At 28.0% G+C, this 18,466-nt stretch overlaps 1 protein-coding gene across 1 annotated transcript; it reads right to left on the bottom strand.

Moving 5' to 3' along the window:
• Window positions 1-9,137: 9,137 nt before the first annotated feature.
• LOC107008800 (dof zinc finger protein DOF1.4) lies at window positions 9,138-11,380 on the bottom strand. Its single transcript, XM_015207986.2, has 2 exons — window positions 11,300-11,380; window positions 9,138-11,095 (listed from the first exon to the last, which is right to left on the bottom strand). The coding sequence occupies exons 1-2, from the start codon at window positions 11,363-11,365 to the stop codon at window positions 9,938-9,940; spliced, it is 1,224 nt and encodes a 407-aa protein (XP_015063472.1). The 5' UTR covers window positions 11,366-11,380; the 3' UTR covers window positions 9,138-9,937.
• Window positions 11,381-18,466: the final 7,086 nt, after the last annotated feature.

Raw genomic sequence — 18,466 nt, 5'->3', positions numbered from 1 at the left:
GGAACGATGAGAGAGAGAGGGACGATACAGAGAGAGAGGGTCGACGAGAAAGAGAGAGAGGGTCGACAGTCGACGAGAAAGAGAGAGAGGGTCGACGAGAAAGAGAGAGGGAAGAAAGTGAGCTATTTTAATTTTGGCTAGGTTTTTTGTTTTGTATAAGAGATCTCACGAGGTCTCTAATTTTTAAACTATTAAATTAAATTAAATTATTATTTTTAATTTAACAAGTATAGACCTCGTGAGGTCTCTACTTGTTAAATTAAAAATAATAATTTAATTTAATTTAATAGTTAAAAATTTAGAGACCTCATGAGGTCACTAATTTTATGAGAATTAGATTAAAAATTTAAAATTTTTAAATAAGTCAGGTAAAAAAAAAAAATTCATTAAATTGACCTCACGAGGTCTCTCCTACATTAAAAAAAAAATTAAAAGATATTAATTCAAATAGTGACCTCATGAACTCTCTTATTATTGACCTGTTTTTGAGTTCTCCATTTCTAGGTCTCTTTTTGGCCTTTTTTTAGTAGTGATAGTTCAAAAAAATTGTTTTCAAAATAGATGATATAATCTTTGTTTTTCAAAATTTGAAATTAATATCCAATTAAGTGTTGATTTTATGCTGATTAATGATATGTTACCGTAAATTTAGCTGTTTTATTAACAACATTAACTGTACCATTTTTTCCCCTTTTTTTTCTCAACAGTTTAAAATTACCATGTATCATTTACCATGTATCTCTAGAGTCTAAAGTATCACGGCTCAACAAATTTAAGGGATTTTTTGTAAATACTAAATTTGTCGGGACAGAATGAAATTATTGAATTACACTATGGGATTCCTTAAATTTTCACATGATCTAATTGGCCCAATGACTCTTGGATGGGTGTTTATTACTATTTTAGTGTTGTTGAATCAGAATTTGAATTTCATTGTTAACATATATTTTTTATAAAAAATTTTACGCTTGACTATGATTTTCTTGTAGACAACTAAAATTAATACAATAAGCGAAGATATTGTTCAATATAACGTCAGTTGGTGACATCCCTTAACAACTTAATTTTAATTTTAGGCAACTTTGTTTCTCCTTTCCGAAAAAAAAATGTTTAGTGAGATTTGATTAATGTTTTGCAGTGGCCCTTTATTATATAATACTAGCTCCCTCACTCCATTTATACTTGTTCATTATTATTCTATAAAAAGATATTATTTAAAAAATTCGATTTTTCTATTGAAAAAATGTTCTTTTTAGATATTTTAACTATGAAAAAAGTAAATAGCATTGTATTCCTATTGAAACTTTAGGAAGTTTTGCACTATTTTAGTTAGAAATGATTTTTCACCCTACATTTCCTCATCAAGCTGGTGCGGATAAGCGGAAAATCATATTTCATAACATAAAATTTCACCGATTCACAGGCTTTATTTTTATTAGTGACCAATAAATAGAATAATAATTTCTCTACAATTTAGAGAAATATTATCATAGCTAATAATAAGGATAAACGAAAAAAATTATAGTGATAAATTATTTTTTTTCACATGAGCATCTATTTTTATTTTATTACAAGTAAAAAGTGGACGGATGGCGTGAATTAGAGTATATTAGATATTCATGTATGTCATGACGGTTTAAATATTTTTGGGTGAACTCATCGATGGCCCCTTAAATTTGACATAAAATTTCATTTAGACATCTTAAGACTTAAGCATACTCCGTTCGTTTTTAAACACTTTATGTACGGTGCATATGCAACATGAATTTTAAGCGCGTTTTAGGAGTTTTTTGGCGATCTTTTTTTTCTCTTTTTTCTTTCTTTTTCACTCTCTCTGCAAGCTTCCACCACCCTCCGTTGATCTTCTTTTCACTCCTACTTCTTCCTCCTCACTCTTTTTCTCTGCCACCATAGATCGCCCCTCAACATCACATAACTTTTGGAAAAGCATATAATTTTAATTGGGTTTAATTTGTACATTATTTAGTTTTTCTTCTTTCTTGAAAATTAAATTTATTTTTTTATTCATCATTCAATACTAATACAAAATATCAAAATACACAACAATTTTATTTTCTTTCACTTCTTTTCCACTATAATATAAATGAATATTTTAAAAAAGTGAAATTCTTATATTTGTATCTCCTGCTACAAGTCATAATGACTTCCGGTAAAAAAAAATACATAATAGAAAAGAAAAAGAAAAAGAAAAAAGATGGAGGAAATGAGTTGGGATAAGGAGAGTTTATATATAGATAATGGAGGAGAAGAGATTTTTTTTATTAAAAAGAAAAAAATAATAGTTTCAAGGCACAAAATAAGAAGAAGATGAAGAATGAATTTTTTGAGAACGAAATGGTTGGGAGATTTTTATGTTCTTGTTTGGAATAGGAAGAAGATGAAGAAAGGGGGTCTGGGGCATAGGATTACACATCTCCAGAAAAAAAATAAACAAAAGTGATGTTTTTCTTTTTCTTTTAAAAAAGGATTTATTTGTCACTTGAAGATTGGTCTTTTTGTTTTCTCAAACAAAGGCGTTTGTCAACACGCACTTAAATTGGATCTGGAAATAAAAAAAATATCAAAATGACACAATAAAAGATTATTATGGATATTTAAAATGAATAAAAAATCTAATTAAAATTTCTAAATAAAATTTGATGCCAACATCGAGAGTTTACCAATGGATTCGATCAATATTTTTCATCAAATGCTAATTGCTCATGTCCTGAAGGAAAATTCCAATTGATCATGTCTAAATTTATGTAATGGGCCTCTCGTCTAAAACTTCTAATATAGTTTTGCTTTCAAGTTACCCTTTAATAACGGTAATAAATTTTTTGACAATTACTTATTTCACATTTTTTTAGTTAGTATGTTAAATTAGGTTTTACGCCTAACTTATCCTCCAAAAGTTATAGCTCAAAGGAGGATGATTGCACAAGTCTTATAAGGAGTTCGCCCATTTTATTTACCATCAATGTGAGACTTTTGTCATTTTTTAACACCTTACTTCACGCTCCGTGCTTAGCATCTGGTGCGTGGGCAATTTTGATTGTAGGGGTCCTAACATCAAGTGAAACGGGTCCTGCTCGCATATCATGTTAAATTAGATTTTAGGCCTAACTCACACCCCAAAATCTAGCTCAAATAAGGGAGGATTGTCCAAACATTATAATTAGTTCACCCATCTCCTTACAGTTTTTTTATCATTCTTTAACATAGTAGTCATTATTTGCTTCAAAGATATTTTTAAGGTGAACTAAGTTTTAATGACCCATAGCTTTATAAGATCATTATTTGGATGTTAACTGTGGGCACCCATATCATTCAGGTATTCTTTTGTGTGTCGTCTTTTTTTAAGTTATTATATTAGAAAGGATGGTCAAACATATAAACACTCGGTGAGAATATTTTTTGAATTACTTTTTTAGAAAAATTACATCTATTACAATATTTTATCAAAGAAGTCGTAACAAGAATTTGATAAGACCTTTCCCTAGCTATTCTAAATATGTATATAAGTGTCTCCTTGTAAAGTCAGTGAAGCATTTTGATCTTTTGAAGTTTCTCATTATCTTTGCCTAAAACTTTAAAATGCTGTCTAATGTTTAACTTAATTTATTAGGTAGAAATGAATGGTTGACATGCCGACAAATATCAAACGAACCAACGTTCTTTACTGGTTATAGAAGTACTCCATAATTTATTTATAATATACGAGCCTTTCTAAGTAACCTAGCGGTCGACCTAGAGTAATATTAATTTGGTGAATATAATTACTTAGTATTTGTATTATTGACATCTAACAAGTATTGAAGTAGAAGTAGATGAATGATAAAAATTAGGTATTCGATTAAACTCAATAAACTTGAATTAAACTTTATGCATGTACAAGTTACATAACAAGTTACTATAACTTTTGCTAAATAAGGAAAAAAATTCTAAACTTAGGTCATAGTTAATATTTTAGTTTAGATTTCTTTCATTAAATAAAAAGAAGAGCAACTTACATAAATGACTATATTTATAGTGTTATTGAAATTCAATAGCTATAAATATGTTATTTACCAAAAACGACTATAGATATGTATATCCAGTTGTATTTGTGTATTTTTTCTTAATTATACAATGATATAATTATAACTAAAATGCACTAAATACCTTAAATTACATTCCCAAAATTCTCAACTTCTCAATTTCAGATTAATAACTTATAAATATCTAGTCAATGCATATATCAACTTTCTAATCAATTTAACAAAAAGATTGGGATACATTATATTCAATTCTTCGATTGTCTCCATTTTCTTAGTCAGCATAAAGGTATTCACTTAATTTTGTTCAGTTAAATTAATTTATCACTTTCTTGTATTTATTGATGAACTATCCTTCAATTCACACACCATTAAGTATCTAAAGGTTTGATTTTGAACGTGACACTCATTGCATACAAGAACAAGAATATACACCAAAACATGTACTTTTAAATTTATTAAATTGCACCGATATAAGCTTCTCTTCAAATCATGAACTATGTTATGATTCTGTATGTATATCTACATATCTGGGACTTTAATCAGATGATTTAACATAAAAAAAAAATCTAATTTCCTATCCATGGTTAGTCTATTATGTGTACGGTTAGCATATGAATATTTCGTTTTCAAATGGATACAAGTATTTATAAAACTTAATGTATCAATATATTAAACAAGTTAAAGTATAGCAATTTAGCATATGGACACGACAATTTAAATATGATTTACCTTATCAAAAAAACTATATAATATACATATAAATACCTTTGTTGTTACATAAAAATTGGATACAGTGGACAAACAATGTTGCTTCAAGTGTTTTTTAAAAAAAAAAATACAAACGTAATATATTTATGTATCCAAATATATATTATGGTTAATCAACTTTTAAACTTGTGTTAATACTTCAATACAAGCGTTAGCATATGAATACTTTGTTTCCAAATGAACACAAATATTTATAAAACTTAATGTATCAATATATCAAACAAAGTAAAGTATAACAGTTTAGCATAAGAACAAGATAATTTAAATATGATTTACCTTATCAGTACAACTATATAGTATACATATAAATACTCTTGTTGTTAGACAAAATTTGGATACAGTGAGCAAACAATGTTGCTTCGAATATATTTTTTCAAAAAAAATACAATCTTAATGTGTTTATGCATCCAAATGTACTTGTGTGGTTAATCAAACTATCAACTTGTGTTAATATTTCAATATAAATGGACAATAAAAAAAAACAAAAAAAACAAAGAAATATAATACAATATAAGTATTCAAATGTATAAGTATTCCACTGTATTAATATATCAATACAATGGAAGGTATAGGGCAATTGTGATTCTTTATTTCTTCTTCTTTCATTCTCCATTGCAGTAATAGAGCCTGAAATTTTGCTTTGCTATACTTTTGAGTAACACACAAATCAAAAGAGGATAGTTCATCTAAAATTTCGTCAAATAAATGTATACATTTTGTAACCCTCATCACAATACTAATTTACACCATTGTAATGGAGAAAACAAAATTTTCAAGCAAAACTTTATGAAAATAGCAAAAAAGTATAGATGTATACAAATATAATCGTCAAAAAAAGGGAAAAAAATACAATTACAAGAATCTTAATAAAGAAGAATCATAAAAATCACTCTTAAAATAAATTGTGAATTTCAAAGACTTGAAAAAAAAGAAAAAGAAAATCTGTGATATTTGAACGAGAGAGTAATGAAAAGTGATGAAATCAATAAACATGGGAACATAACCGTAAAACGTGCCTAACTATAATTGATTAGGCGTGTGCTAATACTTTTATCATTTAGTACTTATTTACATACATATTAGAAAATTTTATTTTTATTTTAATATAATTATTTTTGCTATTTAGTATTTAATTATATCCATAAAATAAAATAAAAATAAATAGTAGCTATATATCTTAAATGTATGCTGACATTTGCTATATTTTGAAATTGAAATTTTTCCTAAAAAGTAAGGGTAAAATTTGGAGAGCACTATAAAATATGAATAATCAATATCAAAAATTGAAAAAAAAAAAAGGCTTTTCTTCAAGAGACATAGCATGAGGCCCATATCAGTATTGATAGACTGCAAAGCCCATTATTTGAGAAAGTTATTTATTTGAGAAAGTCAACTTTTTGTTTAAATGATAGATGAGTTATTTATTTATTGTGATCTCACGTGTATAGTCACTCATGTTATATTTTCAATAGATAATGCAAGGATAATTTATTTACCTTTTAAATTAAAACATTATAAAAATTTAAAATTATCCATTATTTTATTAAATTGATCCATTCCTCTTGTTAAAATTAAATGGGTAAATATATAGTGTAGGGGATTGACCTTTTTTATTTTCTACAAAAATTTTGGAAGTCGCTACAAATTTTATCATTAAATTGTTTGTAGCTAACATAAGTTTTAAACAATTCATCATTAAATAAATTAGTGAAGTATTTTATTATTTAATTATAAAATTTATCTATCGCTAAGTATAGGGCTATTTTTGTGTCTTCTGCCTCCTTAAGTTAGGGTCATCTATAGGTTCTAGCTATCTGTTTAAACAAGTATATGTTTTAGGAATGAATATATGTATATATATATGTATAAAACCATGTTAATTTCACATATTTTAAGAGCATAATATTTATTTTATATTTGCTTATTAATCATATATTTAGCTTAATTGAGGTTTTGAGTTAAAAAAGCATGTTTAGACCATCTAGTGCATATGTGAATTCAATTATTAATGAAGGACATAATTTTGAATACTCTAAAAGCATATTTGGACCTTTCTCATTTTCCAAAAGTATGGCTCAAAGAAATAATTTCACTTCATCAACATGTACAAAAGAACATCACGTAAATTAGTTACTCAAGTGACTTTGATGTGACAAATAATTGAATGGGTTTTTGTTATAAAATTAACTTTTTGAGATAATTATTACTAATGATCGTATGAGAACGTAATTTAATTTTTTTTCCTTGTGAAATTGAATAATCAAACTAATGTTGAATCACACCGTCAATCACGTTGCAGAAGGCAAGATGCATGATAATAGGTGGATTTTTTTATTTTTTTTAAAAATAAAAATAAAAACTATAGTCTAGTATGGAAATTTGCAATTTGACTAGATTCTGTGTTAGTGGAGGTAGAAAAAAACATAGGGACACACAAAAAGTCCATCACTTAATGGAGGCAAAAATCAACTGTAGAATTTCAGTCAACAATCAAATAATGCTAATTTGAAGTGGCATTTACTTAATTAGTACCAAACTTTTAACGTATATCTTTGACACATGCATGTATTAATGAAACTAATTCCTTCACATTAAAATTGACACAAACTCAGTGGACTATTTAAAATGGTAAGCTTGCTAAAATCGATGTGTTCCCAAAATTTCAAAAAATTTATTCTTCATACATATTAGTTTATATCATACACAACAATGTAACATTATCAGTGTAATACGATGACAAGAAGTGAATTATATATATGTTAATTGTACAATCAAATTATACATACCATTTTATTAAGAATGATGTTGGACATCCTTACCATATAAAAAAAACGAGAATTTTGAATAGATGTTTCTATCAGATACCATTAAAAATATAAAAATTTTTGAGAAAAAAATCCGTCTAAAACATTTTCGATAAATAAATTCTTGTCTGAAATATCTAAGTTTTTTGTTGTGTGGTTTGATACTGTGGTGCCAAAGACACATGAAATCAATTAGTGTCATTCTGACTATGTTGAAACAACTTATAAGCAGCAAGTGAAACAACTTTAAAACCTCATAGAGCTCAAATTCAAATTTGTATCTACAAATTGAGTTGTCACAAATGACAATAGATTGACAAGGCCCTAAGTCAATATTGTGAATACAAATTCAGCACAATCTAGTACTTCAGTTTAAACTATGTATTCTGGTATTAAATTTTTATTTAAAAATATATAATTAATATATTCAGAACCTAATAAAAATAAATGTGATTCAACACTTCTAAACTAAAATTTAGAATCCCCCTTTCAAGATCGATAACAATCAATGTAAAAATGAAAATGCTTAACCCACCACTTAAAGTTGTGATAGAGTAATAAGTACTCATTCATCATTTAACCTAAAGATCTCGAATTTGTGTCATCTTAGATACAAGGCCAGCTTTATTAAGGAGCATGAATCTAAGTTTAATCAGACTTCAACACAAATATCAAGTGGGAGAAGTGGTGGTGGAGAGTGTGTAAGGAGGGGGGGGGGTGCTTATAATGTGATAGGATAAAGTCGAAAAAAAACGTGAAATGAAGCTTTTTAGAATGTGGTGTGTATGTGTTTATATGAAGAAAAAAAAGCAAATTGTCAGGGTAAAGAAGAATACCCCACCCCCACACATAACATAATAATAATATTGAATCGACATAAGCTTAGTGTAGTAGCATGCTTCCCAATAATTTTCAGCTTTGTAAACCATCAGTACTACTACTCCATTATTTTTTTCTCATGGATATATACTGACATAGAGAATCTTTTCTTTTTTCTCTGTCTCACCCTATCTTTTTTTTTTTTTGTGTGTGTGTGTGGGGTCACCATGGCATAATAATTTCTAACATCAATTTAGACCTTCCATACCAATCAATTACAACAAATTAATCCATCATATATGGGTTTATTCATCTATTAAAATGCCACATTGATGTTACCTATTTAGAGGGAATCTATAACTGTCTTTTAGTTTTATCCTTGAGTTGTATCCAAAAAATAGTATATACCCTTTTTCCTATTTTTTAAATAGAAATTATTATTCAAGAATTAGTTAAAAACATGACAAAATCTGTTTTTAGCTATAAAAGAATTTGATTTTTACAGGTATTTAATGTAGATTTTATATAAAAAAAATATATATACACCTTAAATATTTTTTTAAATTTAATCATATGATTTGATGAATTACTACTTCAATTATCATGGATATCTAATACCTCAGTTCAATTGGTGTCAAATTGACATAGAAAAACAAGAATATTGTTAAGGGAAAATAATTAACAAGAGCAAAAATGATGAAGGAAATAAAAAAGAAAATGGCATGGCAAACTTTAATAAAATGATAATCATATTAAAACAACAAAGTCTCCCTCTCTTCTATACCCAAAATATACCCCAACCATTTTCCCCTAAGCTACAAGGAGGAAAAAATTCTTAGAATTTAAAAAAAGAAAAACTCAAATGAAAAAAAGTTATCATTGTTGGTTAAGTCCTCTTATATGAGGACTCCAACATTGTAACCCCCACCCAAAACCTAATACACATTCTGAAAAGTACATCAAGAAATTAAAATTGCAATGTCATGCATCTATATACATACAAAATAAGATTAAAATTAAAACTAATTAACTCACTGGAACTAGAAAGCAGCTTCTTCATCAACTCTGAATGTTGCACTCTTCATGATAAAGCTAACTTGATATTGTGATGGGATGAATAGGATCCGAGGTTCCTCTCAGCGCAAAATGAGAGACTTTTTCAACCTTTTGACTGTAAAAATTTAGTAGGGCTGAATTTTGTCTTTTTTGCAGCTGACATGATCACTCCGATCCAATTCCTCTCATCAATATGAAGTCATGTTGTTTCTTCTTCTTCTATATATGGTCTTGACAATATTTTAGTAGAAGGGAGAGAAAAAAAGTTATGTTGTTCGGATCCTTCAAAAATGGCGGTGGATATGTGTATATGATACGAGTACAACAACATTCTTGGAGGATCCGAGCAACATAGACGAAAAAGTACCTACCTAGCTAGGAAAGACACATGTTAATAAAAATGAGAGGGAGATCAAGAAGGTAAAAAAGACAAATTTAAATGTACTTGTCCTAGATGAGAGAAGGGACTGAATTAGACCCCATATTTGAAGGATCAAGCCAAGCACCATTCCAAGAAAGTGAAGGATCAGATGAATTAATAATTTGTTCATGAATTTGATGATTTGATAGATCCATTTTCTCTTCTTTCAACATTGTGATCCCATTTCCACCACCTTCATGAACATTATTAATATTCGTATTGTTGTTTTCCCCCCTTGACATTTGTAATTCCTCATAATTATTAGGAGTCAACAAGTTGTGAAAATTGTTACCATTGATATTAGACATGAACTTTTGTTGTTGAAGACTTGAAGCTATAAGAGAAGCCATAGTTGATGTTGATGATGAAGATCCAAACATATTAGGGTAACTTGAAAGAAGTGAAGTAGTTGAAGTTGTACAATTACTAGTGCTCATGACATGAACATCTTGGATTTGCTTAATAGGATTGAACCCACCATGCCCATAATTACTACTACTATTATTATTCTCATGACCCATATTGACTACTCCTCCAGAAGAATTTGAAAACCCTAGCCCCATACGACGATCCATTAATCCCGGGATATTGTCGGTTATAGAATACACTTGTCCCTCAGGGTCGACTCCTCCAGCATGACTCGAAACCCTAGAATTAAAAAGCCTTGCAAATGGAATGTTGAGATCAGACCTCTCATGTGTCAACCCATAAAATAAAGGGTTAAGATGATTTTGTGAATTTGTAGTAGATAGGTGATCAATATTATTATGGACTACTCCATGATGAAGTTGATGATGGTGGCTAGGGTTTACCATATTTGGAGTTGAAGTAGTAATTACATCATGACTACTACTAGTAGTAGTGGTAGTAGAAGAAGAAGAATTAACTGATGGTCTCTTGATTCTTTTGTTCTTCCTACATCCACCTCCAACTGGTACATTCCTTAATGTTCCTCCTCTGGTCCAATACCTTTTACATGCCTTGCAAAAGTGTCTTGGCTGAGACAAACTATAATTGTTGTAGTAACAAAACTTTGTATTAGACGAATCGCAACGAGGACATTTAAGATGTGGTGGTGGTGGTGGTTGTTGTTGTTGTGATGGATCTTGAATTGGTTTCTCCATATTATTACTAGTAGCAGCATTAGTACCATTTGAATCCATCATCAAGTTATTTTTCTCATCTATCTGAAGAATAAGAAAGAAAGAAAGAAAATATCGTATGAAATATGAATAGAGAAATTAAAGAGTGGATGTGTGATAAGTTTAGGGTAAAAATAATAACAAGACCAATGTAGAGATATTCTAAATCCAAATGCTACAAGACAAAGATGGGGTCATGGGGGTGGTGGGTATTTAGACTAATAATTGAGAAAGAGAAAGGAAAAAAACCTGTGGCCATATTTGATTAGTAGTGGAAGAAGAGATGAGTACCATCTTCTCACATTCTCCCACCATTTTACTTCTTTCACAAAAAAAAAAAAGGAATCGTTTTGAAACAAAGAATAAGCAGACAAAGTTAGCTAGGTGGCGACGTGAGTCTTCTTTCTTCACGGTTTGAGACAAATATAATACTTAAGAGAAAACAAAAAAATATAATTTCATTAATTAATTAAACTAAACATTTCTTTGTTTCTTTTAAATCAATTCTTTTGTGCTAATTTCACGTGAAGGGTAAGGTCTAGAATAAACTTATGTCCTCTATTACTTTAATATTTACTTTCAATGTCTCTACTAAAAAAAGGTTTTTGTCATCGTTAATTATTAAAGTTTATATTATAAAATATGATAGTTATTTCATCAAATCACATTGTTGGAAAAATTTATGGTGGAAAACAAATAGAGCGTGAAATAGTGGAAAGTTTTTAATTTTTTTTTAATTCAGGTGAAACATTTACTATTTTCTTTTCCATTTTACGTGAGGTAGTTAACTCGATACATGATTTAAGAAACAAAGAAAGACTTTTAAAATCTGTGATTCAAAATAAATTATAGAACTTTGTGTGTCTGTAGAACATTTCACTAAGAGTAAAATACATAGAGTTCGAAATTGTTATTTAATATAAAAACGTGTTATTTTTTTAAATAAACTAAAAACGAAAGTAAGTCACACATGTAGAAAGTACTATTTATCTGTGGGAATAATGAGTGAAAAATTGTTATTAGTGGTGTCACTTGAAATTCAAAGAATTGATCACAATATTATTTCTTTTCAATTATTATAATTTATAATATATTTTTGTAGTTTACAATTACATAAATTGTATTTCAACTATTAAATTTAAGATTTTGTATCTAAAAATTCATGATCAAACAATTTTGAATAAATTGATAGATTTAACTATCACGTTAATTGAGATAGAAAGAAAAAAGGATTAAAATATATGGAGAGACCACATTCTTAATGTAAGAAGAAGACAGAGAGATAAAGCAAGGAGCATATGGTAGATGAATCTCTCGAGGTTCAAGAAAGAAAGAAAATATTCTCTAGTACTACAACTAGTAGTTGAATAATCCAACATCAACATCACTAATTTTAATAACTTAAAACAAAAATTCTCTGTTTTAAATTTGATTGAACAGAGAGAGTCATACTTAGATAGGAGGGAATCCCTAGAGTTCAATATCCAAGGCACAAACACGATACAGCAAATCCCACTCCACTACTTTAATTAAATTATTATTAGTAAACTAGTGTCGAATATTGTATAACTATAGCTTAATTAATTAAATTATGTGTGGGTGATAATGTTAATACTATAAGATATACGCTTAATTAGTATGTAGATAATTAATTATATTGTGCAATTCTATATGGAAAATGTCACCTCATCTTATGATCTAGCTAGTATAGTCTGTTATATTATATTACATGGTGGGTTGTCATCCAATATTGTGGCAGCATAATATCATTATTGAGCCTGTGTGTCCAATGCATCAATTACGGTACACTATGTACTTTTATTTTCCTTTAATGTTTTATCGAAAAATTCTTCAAAATGACATATATGTATAAAACATTTTTTTGTAACTTTTGAAAATTAAACTTTAAAAAAATAAAAATATTCTGAGCCCTTACCCATCATATAATTCTCAATACAATGAAATTTAATTTATGTAAATTATATCATAATTAATAAGTCTAATTTAACCACCAAAACTTAATTTATGAGCAAAAAATTGTCCAAGTCGAAATAAAGAAATCATTCCAAGTACTTGCCGATCACCTAATTAATTGGTTGTAAACTTAAGTTCTCTTACGAGAAATGAATAATTTTCTAAAAATTTTATATTATTACTATCGAAGGAAAATCTACAAGTTTTGATTACAGATTCAAGTAAGTTCAATAGCTTTTCTCAGACCTCGCATGATTCTGAAAAACTCTACAAAATATCCATAAATATTTAATTATAAACTCGATTATTTTTGTAATATTAATATTAAATTGTGGTAAGAACTCACAACCTATAAATGGAGACTATGATCAAACTTAACGTAGCCAATATGTAGCGTCTGGCAAACTCAATCTAGATTCTAAGAATGGACAAAACAATTTCTGAAGTGTCCCCGCAAATGCACTATTTTTTGTTGGTGGGTTTGAATGCGATGTGTACATTTTTCTCTCCTTTCTATCTTTTACTCGCTCCGTCTTATATTACTTGTTATTTTCTACTTTACCTTTCTTTTAAAAAATTTATGACAGTTATACTAATTTATCCCTTAATACCTTTTTTTGAAACCATACAAACTTGTTTACGCAACAAAAAGTATGTAAAGATAAAATGATTTTTAAAAATCAATTCGATTTTGATTATACAAATAACGTAAACGTAGAATAATTATGGAACTGGGGAATAAATGTACTGTGATAATTTTAATAAATCCTATATAAAAAAATTAATTGGGGGAAGTTTTATATCATATAAAAAAAATTGATGAATATGATGAAGAAAAAAGAAGGAAACTTTGGAGTGTTTGCATAAACTTATAGTAGATATATATTAAAACAATTATTACAAATCCTAAGATAGTGAAAAATTCCAAGAAGAAAGTGACAAGAGGCTGCATGTGGATGTCCACATCTCATTCTCTGGAGTCTCTATTGCAATTTGTACATCATTTTGAGTTTCAGGCCATCCTTTATTCCTAAGTTTTACTTTTCTCTATTTTTAGGCCTTCAATAGTTCAATATGATTAATTCGATTAATTCAAATTCGTATAAAGTGGAGGTTGTTTTTTTTAAGATTTTTATCCTCAAGTCTTGAATTGATCAGTTGCACCATAATTCCAGCGAAAGATAACATCGAATAATTTTAGGATTAAATTATAGTGTTACTTGATCTATTATTTGGTTGATAACTTTGAAATAACTTATTTTTGAATTAATAATTAGTATTGGGATAAGTTATCCTTCGCCTTAGGTGGTATAGTAATCGCGGGATAACTTATCCCGAGATAAAATAGGTAAATGACAAAGATATTCCTTGAAACCCCTTTTAATCATTGTTCATATTCATGAAGAGTATTTTCGTAAACAAATAAATTGTTCTTAAAATCTATGTAATGCATATTATTTTGAATACAACAAACTAACACTCAATAAGAAATACTTTGAGCACAATTTAACTCATCATAACTAATCCCAATATATTTTATTCTATCATAACTAATCTCAAAATAACTTATCTCATATCATAACTTATATTCAAACCAAACGATCAGTTCACTTTCAAATATTATAAAATTTCGATGTTGTAACTTATGATTAAACATATTTAACCTTCTTGTTTCCTAATAAGACTATGAATGTCCACAAATTAACAACTTATGACATGCTAAATGTGTTCAAGTATTTGATGTCTAGTGTTGAACTTTTACAATTACTTGATATATCCGAGGGTAATATATAATATCGTTGTAAAAGTAGTCTGAATAACACATATATGTTTCATATGCTTAACTAAATCTTACAAGGACTAAAATTAGAATCTAAATCAGATATTTTTTTCTCGCTCTTTTTCGTGACTTTGAGGTAATGATAAAATCTGTATAAATAAAAAAAAAAAAATTTAACAGTGAATATTAAGTTAAGGATGAGAAACGTGTTAGCCGTCTGTCCAATAAGATGGAAGAAGAGGTGAATTAATTGATTACCAAAAGTCTTAGTTGGAATGCTTCACTGGAAAGCATATTCTGATGCAAACTCCTCCACTTCCCACTTTGTTTCTCTATCTATTCTTATCACATCACACATCTTATTGTGTAGTACTAATATATTCTTTCTACCATATTTCCAAAAATATATATAGTATACTACATTATATTATCTCAAATTGTTGTGAAGTAGTCTACTGACCATCTCATATATACTTTGGGATGATTATAGCTTCATGTAATTGGATGATCCAGATTATTTATAAAATATCGAAAAATGAGTAGATTGTGTATAATACAATCATATTAATAAATAGATTTGGCTAAACAGTAAATATCATTTGGTAAGTTTCTCAATGTTTTTATATAAAGTGGAATTTTGCTTGTTATAAGGAGCAGTGTGAATAAAACATAGACATTAGATTGGAATTCATTCTCCATATTTGCATATGTATAAAACTGTTGATTAATATGGTTCATGAATCATGATATAGGTGTATAATGTGTTTGGTTCTTTTTCATCTTCAATTTTTAAAAAAATGATATAATTTAATTTGATATAAAATTTAAGAAAATTCGATTTAACGAAAAATATTTTTAAAAACATACTAAAATCATGTGGTGGCAGCTAAGCTAGCTACTACTAATAAGGATAATAAAAAGGAATAAGCAAATGGTTAAGGGGAACAAACAGATTTTGTAGTGTCCCAAGGGATTTTCTCATTCTCCAAACATCCCATCATTACGATTCTTCTATTCACTCACTATACATTTGAATCTTATTCTCATTTTAATATAATTTACATGGCTTTTTAGTTTTTACTACTTTTTACCCATCCACATCAAAAAGCAAAAGCAAATTATTTTAAAATCCATTTTTTTTTACCCTGATTCAAATTACTCAATATTTAATCTTCACTTGACAATGGACCACCATTTGCAATCTTTAATAAATCCAAGTTGTTTAATGAAATAATTCTTTTTTATTGATAATAAGTAATGGATTTGTCGTTGTTACGTACAGTATATGTTTAAAATGAAAATTAGGAACTACTTTGATAGACATATGTCAGGGAAACTTTTGAATATATTATAACACCTAAATTTTTCTTTGTAACACAAATATATTAAAAAATTATGTGTATCAAAATCAATATAGAATATGTATGGACACATAAAAGTTGGAATATATATAATTATTTCATTAGAGTAGTTGAGAATGGATAATTATGTTAATGACTGAGGATATAACAAATCAAAATGGCCTAAATAAACGACAAAATAAGAGTATATTAGGAGCAAACATTAAAGGGAAAAAATAATAAGAGTAAGACATCGGTCAAATCAACAACTTTGGTACATAACAATTAACATACCACTCTCTAATCACCAAAGGACAAGGGTGAGGTTGGTGGATCCTTCTCGTGCTCGGAATATACTATTGTGTTTGAGCTCTGAATATATATGTATAAAAAAATTATTAAAAATTAAATATATATATATATGTTTTTTATTTAATTTTTGGTTTAAAAATGTCTATAAGCTAATAAAATTTTTGCCAATTTGCTTTTCATTACGATAATACTTCATTTTGATTTCTACTAATTCATGAGCATTTTTGGACCAAACGAGTCAAATATTTTTTACTTCTTTTTCTTTAAAAATATAATTGTCTTTTTATTTTATTTTTTTATGTCTGTGAATTTAAATTAATCAGATCAAAAAATCATATCGAACAAAAGTAAGTTAAATAATCATGAAAAACACAAGTCATTGGTTCACACTCAACCAACCCTTTAGCCAATTAAGTTGCACAAAAGGACAAGAGATTCCACAATAGTGAAAACCCAAGGTGCACGTTAAAGGGGAGTCTGGCCTTTGTAGGGTCAAAATGTACTGATGGAGGAAGAAGAAGAAGACTCGAGACTCAGCCACTAAGGAAAGTGATTAAACAATATTTGAAAAATTGGGGGACCAAAAGCATCAAATCCAACCCAACTCTATGTATTCATCATATTGCACTCCTAACAATGTTCAGACAAAGATTTCTAACCAACTTGTTCTCTATGATTATTTTTATTACTCCAAATAATGGAATCTGAATTTAAAGTTTATGAGTTTTATATCGATTTGAAGTTTAAATTATATATTTTTTTTGTTTAAAAAAAAAACATAGTTTGATTTGGAACAGGGTTTAAGAAAAAAAAAATTTAATTTTATAGTTTTAAATTAAAGTTATGTCAAATGTACTAAAATGTTCATTAATTTTGTGGTTTTAAACATATCACGTTAAAATTAAAAATTGTGAGGTCATTCTTTTTCGAACAAATTAAAAAGGAAATTAGATCATTCTTGTTTTAACGGATGAAATAGTAAATTGTATCCCATCTATCACCATATTTAATTTTGACACATGGCACCATCCGAATGGTGATATTAATCAAATAATTGAGATTAATGTGATTGGACAATAGTTTAAAGTAAGAGACGCTAACCTACCATTAGTGTTCTTTATAACAAAAAAAAGAGTATTGATTAACTAACAAACTTTTTTTTTTCATTTCTTGGACGATAATTGTACTGTGTAAATATAACTTTTTTATCAATCAAAGAGCAATCCTAATTTAGTTGCTTAACAAAGAAGTGAACATGTGCACGTACGCTTAATTTGGGGAAACTTTTAATTAAGAATGATTCCTAAGCATTTGTCATTTTTTCTTTTCCAATTATAGATAAGTTAAAACTTATGTGTAGTGTTAGTCTAAGTCACTGCTTTTCTTGTTCAACTTGCTTTTGTGATCTTGTTTGATTTCTGTCTCTTTGTCCTCGTCGATATTTATATCAAATCAAATAATTAAATTATAGAGCATGACCTAAAAGTGATCGGACAATCACTTAACTAACAAGTGATTATTTTTTATATATATTTCATTCGTTTGTTTGACGTAAATATTGAATATAACAATAATGACATATCTAGTCATGAATCCTACAAATGAGATCTACAAAGGATATGAGGTAGAAATGTAAATATCATATCTGACTCAAAATATTTGCTTTTATAAATGGTCAATTTAATTTCTCACATTTGAGTTTATTATTTAAGGGAATTATTGTTAGGTATATATGCATGTTCAACAATTTTAAAAGTACACATAATTTAATATGAAGATGATTCCAAGGGAAAAGAATGTCACTGGAAACTGTCGTTGAATTTATGCCATTTGGTGGATTTTTATGCTAAATCTTTATAGTTAACATGTTGTACTCTTTTAATATTGTTGGATATGAAAGAATACAAAGACAAATAGAAAGAAAAAGTTACTTCCCAAAAGAATAAAATCTTTGTACAAATATTTTTTGCCATTAATGTGCCATATTATTGACTTCATTTAAGTTTCTCT

The sequence above is a fragment of the Solanum pennellii genome, chromosome 2 (assembly GCF_001406875.1).
Source record: "Solanum pennellii chromosome 2, SPENNV200".
NCBI classification, from domain to species: domain Eukaryota; kingdom Viridiplantae; phylum Streptophyta; class Magnoliopsida; order Solanales; family Solanaceae; genus Solanum; species Solanum pennellii.
The sequence above is the reverse complement of the archived record's forward strand: the minus strand, read 5'-3'. Positions and strand labels throughout refer to the sequence as shown.

Bases quoted from the DNA above. Each gene is read 5' to 3' on its own strand.
- LOC107008800 (XM_015207986.2), bottom strand. From the start codon at position 11,365: ATGGTGGGAGAATGTGAGAAGATGGTACTCATCTCTTCTTCCACTACT. The intron at 11,096-11,299 runs GTTTTTTTCCTT...CTTATTCTTCAG, and splicing joins CTAATCAAATATGGCCACAG to ATAGATGAGAAAAATAACTT.